At 42.1% G+C, this 15,750-nt stretch overlaps 1 protein-coding gene across 2 annotated transcripts in view; it reads left to right on the top strand.

The window, feature by feature from the left end:
• Positions 1 to 10,957, top strand: part of DRGX (dorsal root ganglia homeobox) — a 352,087-nt gene extending 341,130 nt beyond the window's left edge. For both annotated transcript variants that reach the window (XM_077454822.1, XM_077454821.1), the window contains exon 7: positions 8,355 to 10,957. In XM_077454822.1, the coding sequence (XP_077310948.1) occupies positions 8,355 to 8,617 (263 nt within the window). In that variant the 3' untranslated portion in view covers positions 8,618 to 10,957. The remainder of the gene's footprint in view (positions 1 to 8,354) is intronic.
• Positions 10,958 to 15,750: the final 4,793 nt, after the last annotated feature.

Below are 15,750 nucleotides of genomic sequence, written 5' to 3'. Positions count from 1 at the left end.
GTTTCAGAAGGCGTGCCTAAAAATAAGGCCTCCCAGAAAACCAATTTTTCCAACCTGGGAACTGTCAATCGTTCTGGAAGCTTTAGCAAAAGAACCTTTCTCGCCAGTAGGATCAATATCCCTATGGGACTTGACACTCAAACTATCATTTCTAATTGCAATCACGTCGGCCAAGAGAGTCTCCGAACTGCAAGCTCTATTAACCACTTGCTTACTGGGCACTTAAACACCCTTCCTGACCAGACCAATTTTCAGCTTTTGGTGCTCTCACACTTTGAATGACAATTACTCAGTCATGCAACACTGTACCCAAATGAATTTTGTGTCCTTTTTTTCCCACAAATAGAGATTTCTTTTGGTGGTATTTGATCACCTCTGGGGTTTTTATTTTTTGCGCTATAAATGAAAAAAGACCGAAAATTTTGAAAAAAAACGCATATTTCTTTGTTTCTGTGATAAAATTTTGCAAATTACAATTTTTTTTTCATAAATTTTGGCCACAATTTATACTGCTACATATCTTTGGTAAAAATAACCCAAATTAGTGGATATTATTTGGTCTTTGTGAAAGTTAGAGAGTCTACAAGCTGTGGTGCGAATCGCACAAAATTGATGTACTGGTGGCCTATCTCATTTCTTGCGACCCGAACAAGTCAGGAAAGTACAAATACCCCCCAAAATGACCCCTTTTTTGAAAGTAGACATTCCAAGGTATTTACTAAGATGCATGGTGAGGTTTTTGATGTTGTCATCTTTTTCCCACAATTCTTTGCAAAATAAAGATTTTTTATTTTTTTTTCTCACAAAATTTTCAATGTAATAGGTTATTTCTCTCACATGGCATGTGTATACCACAAATGACACCCCAAAATACGTTCTGCTACTCCTTCTGAGTATTACGATACCAAATGTGTGAGACTTTTACACAGCCTGGCCACATAAAGAGGCCCAATATTGAAATAGCACCATCAGGCGTTCTAGGAGCATAAATTACACATTTCATTTCTCAACCACCTATTACATTTTTGAAGGCCCTGGAGCACCAGGACAATGGAAATGCCTACAAAGTGACCCCATTTTGGAAAGCTAACACCCCAACGTATAATCTATGAGGCATAATGAGTCGTTTGAATGGTTCATTTTTTTTCCAGAAGTTTTGGGAAAATGTGGAAAAAAATGAAAACGCATTTTTTTACGCAAAGTTGTCCATTTATAAGATATTTCCAACACATAGCATGTACATAGCAAAAATGACACCCCAAAATACGTTCTACTACTCCTCCTGAGTATAACGATACCAAATGTGTGAGACTTTTACACAGCCTGGCCACATACAGAGGCCCAATATTGAAATAGCACCATCAGGCGTTCTAGGAGCATAAATTACACATCTTATTTCTCAACCACCTATTACAGTTTTGAAGGCCCTGGAGCACCAGGACAATGGAAATGCCCACAAAGTGACCCCACGTGGCACTGACAACACGTGGCACTGACGACACGTGGCACTTACAGATGGCACTGGAGGCAGATGGCACTGGAGGCAGATGGGGCTGACAGATGGGGCTGACAGATGGGGCTGACAGATGGGGCTGACAGATGTCGCTGGCAGATGTCGCTGACAGATGGCACTGGGGCTGGCACTGGCAGATGGCACTGGCACTGGCAGATGGTGCTGGCTATTTGCTCTGGCTAATTGCTCTGGCAAATGGGGCTGGCAGGTGGCACTGCGGCTGGCAGATGGCACTGGCGCTGGCAGGTGGCACTGACGCTGGCAGGTGGCACTGGCAGGTGGCACTGGCGGCACTGGCGCTGACGGCACTGGGGCTGACGGCACTGGGGCTGACGGATGGCACTGGCGCTGGCAGGTGGCGCTGGCAGGTGGCACTGGCATGTGGCACTGGCGGCACTGGCGGCACTGGGGCTGACAGCACTGGGGCTGATGGCACTGGGGCTGATGGATGGCACTGGCGCTGGCAGGTGGCACTGGTGCTGGCAGGTGGCACTGGCGCTGGCAGGTGGCACTGGCACTGGCAGGTGGCACTGGCGGCACTGGGGCTGACGGCACTGGCGGCACTGGGGCTGACGGCACTGGGGCTGACGGATGGCACTGGCGCTGGCAGGTGGCACTGGTGCTGGCAGGTGGCACTGGCAGGTGGCACTGGCAGGTGGCACTGGCACTGGCGGCACTGATGGCACTGGGGCTGACAGCACTGGGGCTGATGGCACTGGGGCTGACGGATGGCACTGGCAGGTGGCACTGGTGCTGGCAGGTGGCACTGGTGCTGGTAGGTGGCACTGGCACTGGCAGGTGGCACTGGCGGCACTGACGGCACTGGGGCTGACGGCAGGTACTGGCGCTGGCAGGTGGCACTGGCGCTGGCAGGTGGCACTGGCGGCACTGGCACTACTGGCAGATGGCATTGGGCTGACAGATGGCACTGGGCTGACAGATGGCACTGGCACTGGGGCTGACAGATGGCACTGGGGCTGACAGATGGCACTGGGGCTGACTCACAGATCCTCTCTCTCCTCACACGCTGTCTCTGTGTGAGGAGGGAGAGACACGGCAATGGGAGATGATCTCATATGTTTACATTTGAGATCATCTCCCATTGGCAGCTGTGATCGCCCTGTGAACGGCCGCTTTGATTGGCCATTCACGGCGATCTGTGTTTGCCTGTCTCCGGGAGACACGGCAAATACAAAACTTCCGCGATGCGCACCCCTGGCGGCGCGCATTGCGGAAGTAAACACAAGGACGTCCAGGCGAAGGAACCCGCCTGCTCTACGGCCGTCATTCGTCTATAGGGCGGGCGGGAGGTGGTTAATCAAAGAACCACACCTAGTTTTTTACCCAGACAGGGTCGTACTCAGACCTTTGGACCAGTTTGTGCCCGAAGGTAGCGTCTAACTTCCACTTTAACCTGGAGATTAATCTCCCTGTTTTTCTCAACACAGACGGAAATCCTCACCCTCTGGACGTGAAGTCCGCAATCTCCACCTATCTGGAAGTTACCGGTCCATTTAGAAAGACAGAGAACCTCCTGGTCATTCCGCATGGCGCCAAGAGGGGTCAGGCGGCTTCTTCAAGAACAATAGCTTCTTGGTTGATTAAAGTTATCAAGAAAGCATATCTAGTCCAACATCTTCCAATACCAGAAAACCTGAAAGCATATTCAACGAGGGCGGTAGCAGCTTCATGGGCAGCGTACTGTAGAGTATCCCCAGAGACTATATGCAGGGCAGCAACTTGGACGTCAAAAACCACATTCATGTCGCACTACAGAATAGACCCGGCTCAATTAACTACAGTTGAGTTCGGGAGATCAATCAAACAAATTCATCCATACCTTGTACCTGAGTAAATAAAAACTTCTGAAAAGCACCTACCCATGTAGCGAGTTATTTCCCAATATGTGTGCTGCCATGATGCATCAGGAAAACTGAAAATTGTATACTCACCTTTCCGTAATTTTCCTTTCCTGAAGCATCCCATGGCAGCACACAGGATCCCACCCCTCTAAGGTGATAGTTACTGAAAATGCAACGGTGGACTCCTTTCAAATCTTATAGCTAACCAGTCCTATCAGGTTGTGGAGGTCACAACCCAATGTGTGTATGGGATGCGTCAGGAAAGGAAAATTACGGAAAGGTGAGTATAAAATTTTCAGTTTTTTTCCTGCAGAAATGACTCTTAAGTGCAGGGACAGTTCTAAGCATGGGAAACATGCACCCCTTTATAGGCATACTATACACACCCCCAGGTATGAAATTTAAAGGAATATTACACTTTTATTGTTTCACTTTAAGCATTATTAAAATCACTGCTCCCAAAAAAACTGCTATTTTAAAAACTTTTTTTTGCATTGATTCATGTCCCCTGGGGCAGGACCCAGGTCCCCAAACACTTTTTAGGACAATAACTTGCATATTAGCCTTTAAAATTATCACTTTTGATTTTGAACGTTCGAGTCCCATAGACTTTATTAGGGTTCTAAAGTTCATGCAAATTTTAGGTCTGTTTGCAGGTTATGGTGCGAACCGAACCGGGAGGGTGTTCGGCTCAACCTTATCGGGTGACCCCGCCCTTGCCTTTATAACAGCTGTCACCGCAAAAAGACAACAGTTGGCGGGAGGCCTCCCATGGAGGCGGAACTTCTTTATTTTTTCTATTTTTCGGGTCCATCTGTGCTGTGAATATGGATGGACACCAGGGACACTTTTTTATTTTTTAACAAAGAAATTGTCAAAAACTGTTGTCTTTACCTTTTTGACACTTTTTTGGTGAATGGGTAGGGATACAATGTTTCTCCTGGTATCTTGACTCCAGAACAAGTTGATGAGGTTTGACATCAGGTCCAGAGATCCTCAGGCCTCCGCAGTGGATGCTCTGGTTACTCCATGAGGTCAGTTAAACATGATCTATGCCTTTTCTCCTCTACAGCGCCTCCCTTGTTTTTTGCTCATTATCAAGATGGAATGCTTTGCAGACTGGGGAGAATGCTATATTGATAAATCCAACTCTGGTTAGACTCTCTGTGGTTCTTTTCAAATCATCTTGACCTTGTGTCCCGAAGGCCAATCTCCCATCCTGCTTCTTGGTGTTGGCTTTATCAGCAACACCATTGAAGCCCATGCCCTCAGGGACAGGGGACTGTCAACGTTGGTCCTTCCTACCCTCTTGATGGCTAGGAAGATGTTGCCTTCTCACAAAGTACAGCATCACACCTGGAAGTCATATTTTGAGTGGTACAAGGCCAATAAATGTCATCCAAAGAAGTACTCCATTGACCATCCTGTCCTTTGTGAAGGGCGTTGCACACATTTCTCACCTTGTATATTTCCTGTTGCTCCATGGGACCGTAATCTGTTTTTTTCAGCCCTTCAGAGGTTGCCCTTCAAGCCCATTAGGGATATTCCCCTGTCTAACTTCACTTGCAAGTGGAGTGTCTCTGAGTTAGCCATAGCTTTTTCTGGTGTTACACAAGCACAAGGTTGTCCAGAAGCCTAATACCTCCTATCTTCCTAAGGTGGTTTCTTCCATCCACCTCAACTAGGATATTGCCCATTTCTCCTTATGTCTTGCTTTGAAATACCCCAAGGAAATTTCTCTTCACTGTTGATGTGGTATACACTGTGATAGTTTACCTCGTGGTCACAGTCTCCTCCTCTGAGAGTTTACCTCTTGGTCACAGTCTCCTTTCAGCAGTAAGATTTCTGTTTTGGCCTTCCTGGAGGTTCCTGCAGAGGTTTTCCTGCTTCCTCCTCCACAATTTCTAGTTGGATTAGACAATTTATCATTCAAGTCTATGGTCTAAAATCTGTTTAAGCCTAAGGTCTAAATGCTTCATGGGCTTTTCAGCATCAGACATCCATTTCTAAGATTTGCAAAGCTGCTACTTGGTCTTCTGTTCATACATTTGTTAATTTTTACCAGGTCAATGTTCAGGTCTCAACTGATGCCAATTTTAAGTATGTAGGGTGCTTTAGGCTGTTCTATGAGATCTATTGAGTCCTTCTTTATGTGTTTGTTGAGTTGACCTGTAAACATTGCTTGCTGTATTGCCCAATCCTCAGTTGGACTGCTTATGGATGTTCCATGGTTAAGACTAAGATCCAGGCTCCTGTTCCAGCTGGTCATCTCTAGAGTTCCTGATGGTGGAGATGGGCCAGGAGCCCTAGTGGCCTGTGGGCTACTTTGCTGCGAGCTGACATCACGGCCCTCAGGGTCACCCTGATCCAGAAGCAGGATGGCTAAAGTGTGAATAGAGGAAATCAGAGCATTGTCTGGATAAAGTGAGGGGCCTTGGCTTTAGTGTTATAACTCTGACTCATAAGTAACTAGTGTGAAGACACAGCCCCAGCCACTTTGAAGCCTGGCCCTTAAACACCCTTTTGGTGGTAAGTGTACACACCCAGCATCATTTCAGAGAGCTCTGAAAGTCCTTGCAGGATTTCAGTGTGTGTCATTGGAAGTCCTAGCAGGGATTATATGAGTACCATTGGAAGTACTGCCAAGGATTCTGGAAATCCTAGCTGGGATTCCATGAGTTTCATTGGAAGCATTAGCTTGGCGCTGGGGCCCCTTACTTGGACAGCCTCCAGATGACCCCAGCACCAGGCTCCTTTGGACATGCATGATGAAAGCACTGATTAATCCAGGCACATGGACTTGGCTTGCTGACTCCAAAATATTTTCTATGCCAAACTGTTACATTTATATACACACTGAAGACGCCCAGCAACGCATATGTAATGCACAATTTCTTCAACCTCATACTTCTCAGTGTCATACACCAAAACAAGCAGAGGAGAGCACCTGCTGGGAAAAGGATCTGGTGACATTGGCCATAGATAGGACACATGGAATATCAGATGTACCTTGCGTGAATCTGGGAGCGTGAGTATGACCCCCACTGGGTTAATGACTGATTGGACAGGAAATGGGCCAGTGAACCTAGGTTCAATTTCTTCAAGGGACATCCTAGCTTAAGTTGGCAATCTCATCACTACTTACTGTATATGTTCCTTGTGTGGTTTTCATCTAAACATTGCATAGCTTAAGTTTCTCTACATTTATAATATCTACATTTCACTAGATTTGCAGTCAGAGAGGTAATCTTGCCTTGCACCTCATATGGGGAGAGGGGCAGGGTCAAACTGACAAAAAAAAGAGGGACTGCGAGCTAACACAGTGTGTAACATTGTTATTTGCAAACTCTGAAAGGAATGAGAGATTGTTCCAGGGTTTGATTTGTTCTGTTTGCTCATTCGCCTGAGGAATTTACCCTGACAATAATGAGGAATATTTACCTAGTTTCATGCAGATATCCTTAGGGGAACTGTTGGGTAACAACTGGGTACATTTTAGAAATCGACTTTATTTGAGCCATTAGAAACTTTTAGGAACTTTTTCTCAGCCAGAATAGTGTAAGGAGAAACAGGAGCAGGGTCATAAGGAAACATTTCTGGACAGAAAATTGTGTTTCATGTTCCTTGAGCCCAGTATGTAAGTCAGATGAAAATCAAACCTAGAAAAGAAAAAAGCCCATCTGACCTGGCATTGTGTGGGGCACTTGGCAAATCTCAAATACTCCATCTTCTTATGGTCACTGTAAATCAAGATAAGATGTGCTGTGTCTTCTAACAAATAATGCCACTCTCCTCCAAGGCAGCCTTAATTGCCAGCTGTCACCAATGTTGTAATTTTTTTCCAGCTCTTTTAGCTTCCATGAGAAAATAGCAACAGGGTTCTAAAGTGTCTTAGGGCCCTGGACCGGTGAGAGAGAATTGCACCTACAATTGTCTTCAACATGTCTACCTCCAAAACAGAAGGCAAGGATGGGTTGGGGTGTTTCAAGACAGATGCCATGGGTAAACAATATCTTAAAATTATCAAGGGCAGGCTGAATTTCTGTGAACATTTCAAGAAAAAATGTGAACTGGTAAATTGGTTGAAAGGGGTAAAGATAGAGGAACAATTCCATATAGACATAGGATAGAAATTAGTGAGCCCCATAAAATGCTGGAATCCCTTTTACCACTGAGAGATGGCCAGTCAGGGACTGTGGAAACATTTTTGGGGTCCATGGAGGTACCCTCAAAGGCTGTGATGAGCCAAAGAAATTGGATGTTGATCCACAGGGCAGTGCCCACCCCATTTTATGTTTTGACACTCCCTTGCCTAGGGGACATCTTTAATATGACAAATTAAACTCCCAATGGTTTCAATGGGTAATCAGATTCCTCATCTGAACTTATTTGAACTCAGCTGGAACCAATATTAAGGCAGTTAAGCTGATCCCTAGTTAGGAGACTAGAGGACCTGCAAACAAGGCCAACATACAAACATCATGCATAATATACAGCAATACATTAAGTACACTCTATAGAAACTGTTAGTTTTTTCAACATATTTGAACAGGCATACATTAGATCTTGAGTCATATAATACAAGTATATAACACAGAATATTTAATGCAGGTAATATAATTCAGACTGTATACAGGTAATATAAGAAATGGCACATAGAATTTAAATGGTGCATTTATTTATTTTCATGATCTAAAATTATAATGTAGATAATGTAGATGGTAAAAGTAAGTATAGCCTACATATTTGCCACAGCATCTTCTATTAGAAAAGTATATTTAAAAGATACGTTAGGCCAAATGTAAGGGTTACAGTATTTGGCATAAGTGAATTTTTAATACGACAATATTATATCAATACTAGGTAATTATTAGCACAATATGAAGGCATAAAGTTACTTAAATAATAGGTATAATAATTACAATGTATTTTGATAAAAGCAAAGTGAAAAGATGCTTATATTTCATATACTTCTTTAGGTGGCCCTCTTTGCTCCTGCTGTGTGTCCGATCCCCTGGCTCTCTCTTTTCTACCTCCTTATAACTGCCAGAGTCACCGCACGGCAAGTGTTGCAGCTCTTCGAATGAAGGCAAGAGAGCATTCTGAGGCTGTACTCCAATCTGCACAACTTATTTCTTCACCAGTTAATGGCACTGGCGGCTCAACAACAGCCTCGAATGAGGATGGGCAAGAAAGAAGCCCTCAGGTGCAAGAACAGAATGACACAGAAAAAAATGTATAATGAACTATCCATGTCAAAGGCTGTTTGCATTCATAAAAAAAGGGCATGGAGCTTACTTCCTCTTCCTGGAGCAGAACCAGATGTATTTGACCCTAAGCTATAACAGTTTTTACTAAATACAGTATATATCTATGCCTATATTTGTTAAGCTACTGTAAAGACCTGTACATGTGTTTTAGTAGCTCCATTGGGCTGAGGCCTACAGAATATTTAATGACTTGCTTATCTGAACCTTTCACAGAAAATGCTCAAATAAGTGTGGATGTGTTATTTGTCTACATCAAATGAATATGGAAATACTTAAAGTTGAACTCCTGGTAAACTGTTAAATAGTAGTTAAAGTGTAACGGGAAAACTTTTTTATACATTTTTAATAGCGTAAAGGAGGGTTATAACCCCCATCATTTTTTTTTATTGTTTTGCCATCTGTGTCCCATTGGGGAGATTTCCCTTGACTTCATATCCCATAGCCCAAACAGAAGGTGAGAGGAAATGCCCCCAAAGTGTGGGGATCCCAGTGTTTCACCAGCATCATGAGAACTAGTGCCCCCATTGCAAGATTTCCCTTCTATTAGTGTTTTGATGTCAACCTAAAATTTGGGATTTTCTTTTACTTTTAATGATAACGGTAAACAGGAAAAATACAGAGATTGAAGTCGGCAATAAAAACTGACAGGTGTTCTAACTTCTAATCCCTCTCCACTCTATCCAAAAAAAAAAAAAAAAAAAAGTGTTGCACTTTAAAATACATGTTTAGAAGCTGTCTTTGCTGCCAACAGATTTGTATTTCTGCCAATCCAGAACTGAAATTAACACAGCTCTAGTGCACAGCGGAGTAACTTCCTTGCCCCAGCCTGTGACTAGACAGAGGAGGAGCATTAACAGATTGATAAGATTTGCTTTCTCCTCATCAACATGTTATTTGTAAGCACATGTAAATACAGCACACCAAATAATAATGACCTTTCCTCTCTAAGAGCTAATTCATATGAAGGATGGTAAAAACTGGCAAATTAGTTATGGTTTTACAGTCCCCGACTGCATGTCTGAACACAGTGATGAAGCTGCACACATGCCATGGTCACAGCAACAATTAAGTAGCATGTCCCATTTGGTGGGCTGTACACTGACAAACACGACCCATTCAAGTGAATGGGGCCATGCTATAACCACCCTGCAACGGTATGCTGCAGGTGTGGTGCATTGGCATTTTGAGGGTTAAAATAGGCAGTGAAGAGGCGACATATTGCTCACTTTTCAGAGGGCCGACAATGCCAAAAGTCTGAACAAGCCATTAGTTTGAGTTTGTATTTATCATGTATTTATATTAGCTGTATTTAAACAAACAAAAAAATATATATATATATGCCTGGAGTTCAGCTTTGACTTGAGATATTTTCCACAAACAGAATGATACAACTCTTTACTGATTATTATAGCACAGGGTGTGTTTTTTTCCTCCAGGAACTATTTGTATGAAGCTAATCATGCCTCTGTTTGGGCATGTTTTGATGGTTATATCTATTGACCCTGTTTACACACAGTATCACCTATCCAAATACATCTTTTTTCTTTCAAACTGAAACTGCAGTTTTTCTATTTATTGTCAGAGTTTGAAAATTGTCATCCATGATTTAGTGGTGCAAATGCAAGTTTTTTTTTTCTTTTAATTTCAATTTCACACACTAGGGGGAGTTGTTTAATTGAACAGGAACTTAGAGCTGTAAACATCAAAGGTTACTTTGAAAAATGTATTTATTAATTCCCTAATTAAATATAAATGCTTTTTACCTAAGAATTACAATCATAATTAAAGTAGTATTCTCTTTCAAAACACAATGTTTTTTGGGGAAATACATGTTTTGTTGGTTTGTTAATATCTAGCCCCTAAATGGTACTATTTCTTTCTCCACCCAGCTTAGTTCTTCTGCAGCTACTTCTTTTTGTATAATTACCCTAACATTGGTATCCACTGCATATATGCCAGCTATCTGACCCTTTTTGTGAGAAGATTCACCCTGTTTTAACTCCATTTTCAGATTTCTAAAATCCCTATATCTTTTAAAATACATAAATACTTGTTTGGCACCATAAAATATAAAGTCTCTGATTAAAAAAAAATGATCCTTGTAAATGTGTGGGATAGTGATTTGTGCATGTTTAGTTGCATAACTAATGATATATGAACATTTCTTAAATTATTTTCTTTGGATGGTCCTAAGAATATATAAAAAATTGTCTTTTATGTATCAGATTTTTTGTTTTCTTGTGTCCAGTGAAATTCTGGTAACAATTTATCTTGTGAAGTGTCAGTCCAAGTCTGGAAGTTATGCAAGAGCCCTGGGGCCATCATAAAAAATATACAGAATTATGTTTTTTTAAAAAAAAAAAAACAGAATTCTGAGTTTAAAAGTCATAATTTTGAGATTAAAAGTTGGAATTCTGAGTTTTAAAGTCATAATTCTGAGATTAAAAGTCATAATTCTGAGTTTATAAATATAGTAGTCTCTATTAAGAAGATTTTAGGACCAATAATGTAGTAACACCCACAGACCATCATTCTGCAGACATACATGTCTTCTGCTCTGTACATGGATATGTAAATCTATTTTAGTTACAGCACACAGTATAGAGAAGTAGGCAGTGCTGGGTTCTCTGGTTCCTCTACTGTGTTAATAGTTTCCTATTTTTTGCTGTCTTATCCTTCCTTTCTGTCATCTGCTCCAACAAGAAGAGCCATGCTGAAAACGTGTATTGTGTATGAGTGGGGGGGACAAAGCTTCCATAGATAACAAAACACAATGGCCAGCATAGCTCTGCACCCCAACTTGTAGGAAACATTGCACTATTGTCCGTACATGAGAGAATTGTAAATGGCTAGAAGGCAGCAGGACAATGTGTTTTATGGCTGTAATGGATTGATCATAGCAATTACTTGTCTGAACTAATAGGTGTTTAACAAACAATTAAAACCCCATATTAAACATACAAGCAGGCTCCACTAACTGAGGGTTAGTATCGTGGTTAGAGCAGCAGGCCTATATAGCTAAAGTTGTGGGTTCAAATCCAGGTGAGAGTAAAATGTTTATATATTTTCTTTTTTAAATATGAGATAGTGAGGGATTAAAGCTGTTGTAAACCCTTACAACCAACTTTGACCTACAGGTAAGCCTAGATTAAGGCTTACCTGTAGGTCCAAGAAATACAGTGGTGTGAAAAAGTTCCTCATTTCCTGTTCCTTTGCATGTTTGTCACACTTAAGTGTTTCGGAACATCAAACCAATTTAAACAATAGTCAAGGACAACACAAGTAAACACAAAATGCAATTTGTAAATGGCGCTGCATCAGTATCAGTGGGGATAAACTACCGCCAATCAGTGAAGGGGAGATATCGCCCCGTGCATGCACATTGTAGTACACACAAAGGCGGATCCAGAGTCAAGTCTTGGGAGGGGCACTGCCGGAAAATAAGGTGTTGTTAACAGAACTATATTTAACGCTGCTTACAGAACTCTATTTAAAGCATCGTACAGTCCTAACCTTGTTTAAAACAGTGACACTTTTATCATTCCAGATTAGATTATTACATTACAAACAGACAGGATAGGTTTAACCACATATAACAACTTTATTATTACAAAAATCATAAGCAGTTTGTATACTTATAACAGAATATTAACAGGCAAAATATTCACAAACAATATAAAATTATATAAATGAATAATGAACCATCGCTGAAGACGTCCATGACGAAACGCGTACGACTGAACCACGCACACTACGTCACTTCCGGTCGACATACTGCGTGAAGTGCAGCTGGAAAGCACGCTGTCTCCTAGCTGCTTCCTGCTATATACACCGGAGCAATTAATAGGAATTCTCTCCCTTAACTTTTTTCAGTGCATGGGGGCATGTTTATTTTGAAATATTAATGTCTCCAAGACGTCCATACTTGGTGGACAGATTCAATTGAACTATCTTTGTCCCCTGCATTTGCTAAATTCATCAATTAATATAAATTTTTGGCCCTGGCCATTTTTTAAGTATTTTTTAATTCAGGATTTTTTTCTTTTTTTCTTCTTTTTTCCTTTTTTTCTTTTTTGTGGTTTTACTGTGTTTTTGTATTTTGTATTTTGATTTTTATCTACTTATTTATCTATTTTGTACTATCCTTTATTTTTATTTATATCATCCTAATTGTACTTGTGGGCCTGGATGATTTTTTATGGCTTTTTGAGCTGGCATGTAATCATATGTTTTAATGAATAAAAGCTTTTTTGGTGACAAGAAGTTACTGCACTATGGGATGTAGTTTTTCATCTCTCTGAGGACCTACTGGCTTGCCTGCACCTGATTTATAGAAGCATCAACCGCACACCAGAGGAGTGAAAAAGGGTGGATGATTGGGCTGACAAGCGTTTGGATATTGGGATTTACATGCACAACTACCCCCTGTGGGTATAGGGATTCGGTGAGTGGGGACCCGAGGGGGTGAGCACCGAAGTCACCGCCTTGTTCTGCATGAGCACTAAAGTCACCTTATGGTTCACCTGTATGAAGTTTGGCTGTATATACAGTGGTGTGAAAAAGTGTTTGCCCCCTTCCTCATTTCCTGTTCCTTTGCATGTTTGTCACACTTAAGTGTTTCGGAACATCAAACCAATTTAAACAATAGTCAAGGACAACACAAGTAAACACAAAATGCAATTTGTAAATGAAGGTGTTTATTATTAAAGGTGAAAAAAAATCCAAACCATCATGGCCCTGTGTGAAAAAGTGATTGCCCCCTAAACCTAATAACTGGTTGGGCCACCCTTAGCAGCAACAACTGCAACCAAGCGTTTGCGATAACGTGCAATGAGGCTTTTACAGCGTCCTGGAGGAATTTTGGCCCACTCATTTTTGCAGAATTGTCCTAATTCAGTTACATTAGAGGGTTTTTGAGCATGAACGGCCTTTTTAAGGTCATACCACAACATCTCAATAGGATTCAGGTCAGGACTTTGGCTAGGCCACTCCAAAGTCTTCATTTTGTTTTTTCTTCAGCCATTCGGTGGTGGACTTGCTGGTGTGTTTAGGATCATTGTCCTGCTGCAGATCCTGAAGGAGAATGTCCGACCATCTGTTCGTGTACTCAAGCTGAAACGAACTTGGGTTCTGCAGCAGGACAATGATCCTAAACACACCAGCAAGTCCACCACCGAATGGCTGAAGAAAAACAAAATGAAGACTTTGGAGTGGCCTAGCCAAAGTCCTGACCTGAATCCTATTGAGATGTTGTGGTATGACCTTAAAAAGGCCGTAATGTAACTGAATTAGGACAATTCTGCAAAGATGAGTGGGCCAAAATTCCTCCAGGACGCTGTAAAAGCCTCATTGCACGTTATCGCAAACACTTGGTTGCAGTTGTTGCTGCTAAGGGTGGCCCAACCAGTTATTAGGTTTAGGGGGCAATTACTTTTTCACACAGGGCCATGATGGTTTGGATTTTTTTTCACCTTTAATAATAAACACCTTCATTTACAAATTGCATTTTGTGTTTACTTGTGTTGTCCTTGACTATTGTTTAAATTGGTTTGATGTTCCGAAACGCTTAAGTGTGACAAACATGCAAAGGAACAGGAAATGAGGAAGGGGGCAAACACTTTTTCACACCACTGTATCTCCTAAACCTACACAGTTTAGGAAATATTTGCCTAAAGACAGGCACCGCTGTCTGGTGCGCAGGTGCACTGAGAGCGACACGGTCAACGGCGATATGCCGCGAGTGTCAGCTTCCATGCGCATGCGCGGGAGTGACATCATCGCTGCTTCACCGAATGACAGTGGCGGAGCAGCGAGACCCTCCGAGAAGATGGGTGCTCCGGACTACAGGGGACAGCGGTGACTTCGCTGGCTCCGGTGTCAGGTAAGTGACACATAATGGACTACTATGCGATGCATAGTAGTCCATTATGCTTTACCTTTGCAGGGAATGAAAGAGGAAGTAAACTCATCAGGGTTTACTTCCTCTTTAACCACTTGCCGACCGCCGCACGACGATGTACGTCCATTTTTTGAAGAGGGATATCTCGGTAACGGCAGCAGCTGCTGCCACAACCGAGATATCCATCTCTTCAGGCGGCGGTCGGCTGTACGATAACGGTGGTCTCCGCGGCGTATTCGCCGCGAGATCACCGCTATCGGCAGCGGGAGAGGTGCCACCCCCCCTCCCACCGCCCTCCCGCACCTTCCGCCGCTTACCGGAGCTGTCGGTAGCGGCGGAGGCGATCGGGTCCATCCGTCTGCTGGGCATAGAGACAAGTGAGGCTAAGATGGCCCCCACTCGTCTCTATACCATAGGAGGGCGGAAGCGACGTCAAAACGTCACTTCCGCCCATACCTCTTAAAGGTATTTTTTTTTTTTAAATGTCAGATTTTCTTTTTTTTTTTTTTTTTTTTTTTTTTGCATTTTAGCCCAAATATGAGATCTGAGGACCTTTTGACCCCAGATCTCATATTTAAGAGGACCTGTCATGCTTTTTTCTATTACAAGGGATGTTTACATTCCTTGTAATAGGAATAAAAGTGATCCATTTTTTTTTTTTTTTTTTTTAAAGTGTAAAAATAAATAAAATAAATTAAAATAAATAAGAAAAAAAATTTTTTAAAAAAAAAACACCCCGTTACGACGAGCTTGCGCACAGAAGCGAGCGCATACGTGAGTAGCGCCCGCATATGAAAACGGTGGTCAAACCACATATGTGAGGTATCGCCGCGATCACTAGAGCGAGAGCAATAATTCTAGCCCTAGACCTCCTCTGTAACGCAAAAAATGCAACCTGTAGAATTTTTTAAATGTCGCTTATGGAGATTTTTGAGGCTAAAAGTTTGACGCCATTCCACGAGCGGGCGCAATTTTGAAGCGTGACATGTTGGGTATCAATTTACTCGGCATACCATTATCTTTCACAGTATAAAAAAAAAATTGGGCTAATTTTACTGTTGTCTTATTTTTTTATTCAAAAAAGTGAATTTTTTCCAAAAAAAGTGCGCTTCTAAGACCGCTGCGCAAATACGGTGTGAAAAAAAGTATTTCAATGACCGCCATTTTATTCTCTAGGGTGTTAGAAAAAAAACAATATAAAATGTT

Source organism: Lithobates pipiens, unplaced genomic scaffold (assembly GCF_037356315.1).
Source record: "Lithobates pipiens isolate NorthernLeopardFrog02 unplaced genomic scaffold, aLitPip1_a1.2 Scaffold_25, whole genome shotgun sequence".
Lineage (NCBI taxonomy): Eukaryota > Metazoa > Chordata > Amphibia > Anura > Ranidae > Lithobates > Lithobates pipiens.
The sequence above is the reverse complement of the archived record's forward strand: the minus strand, read 5'-3'. Positions and strand labels throughout refer to the sequence as shown.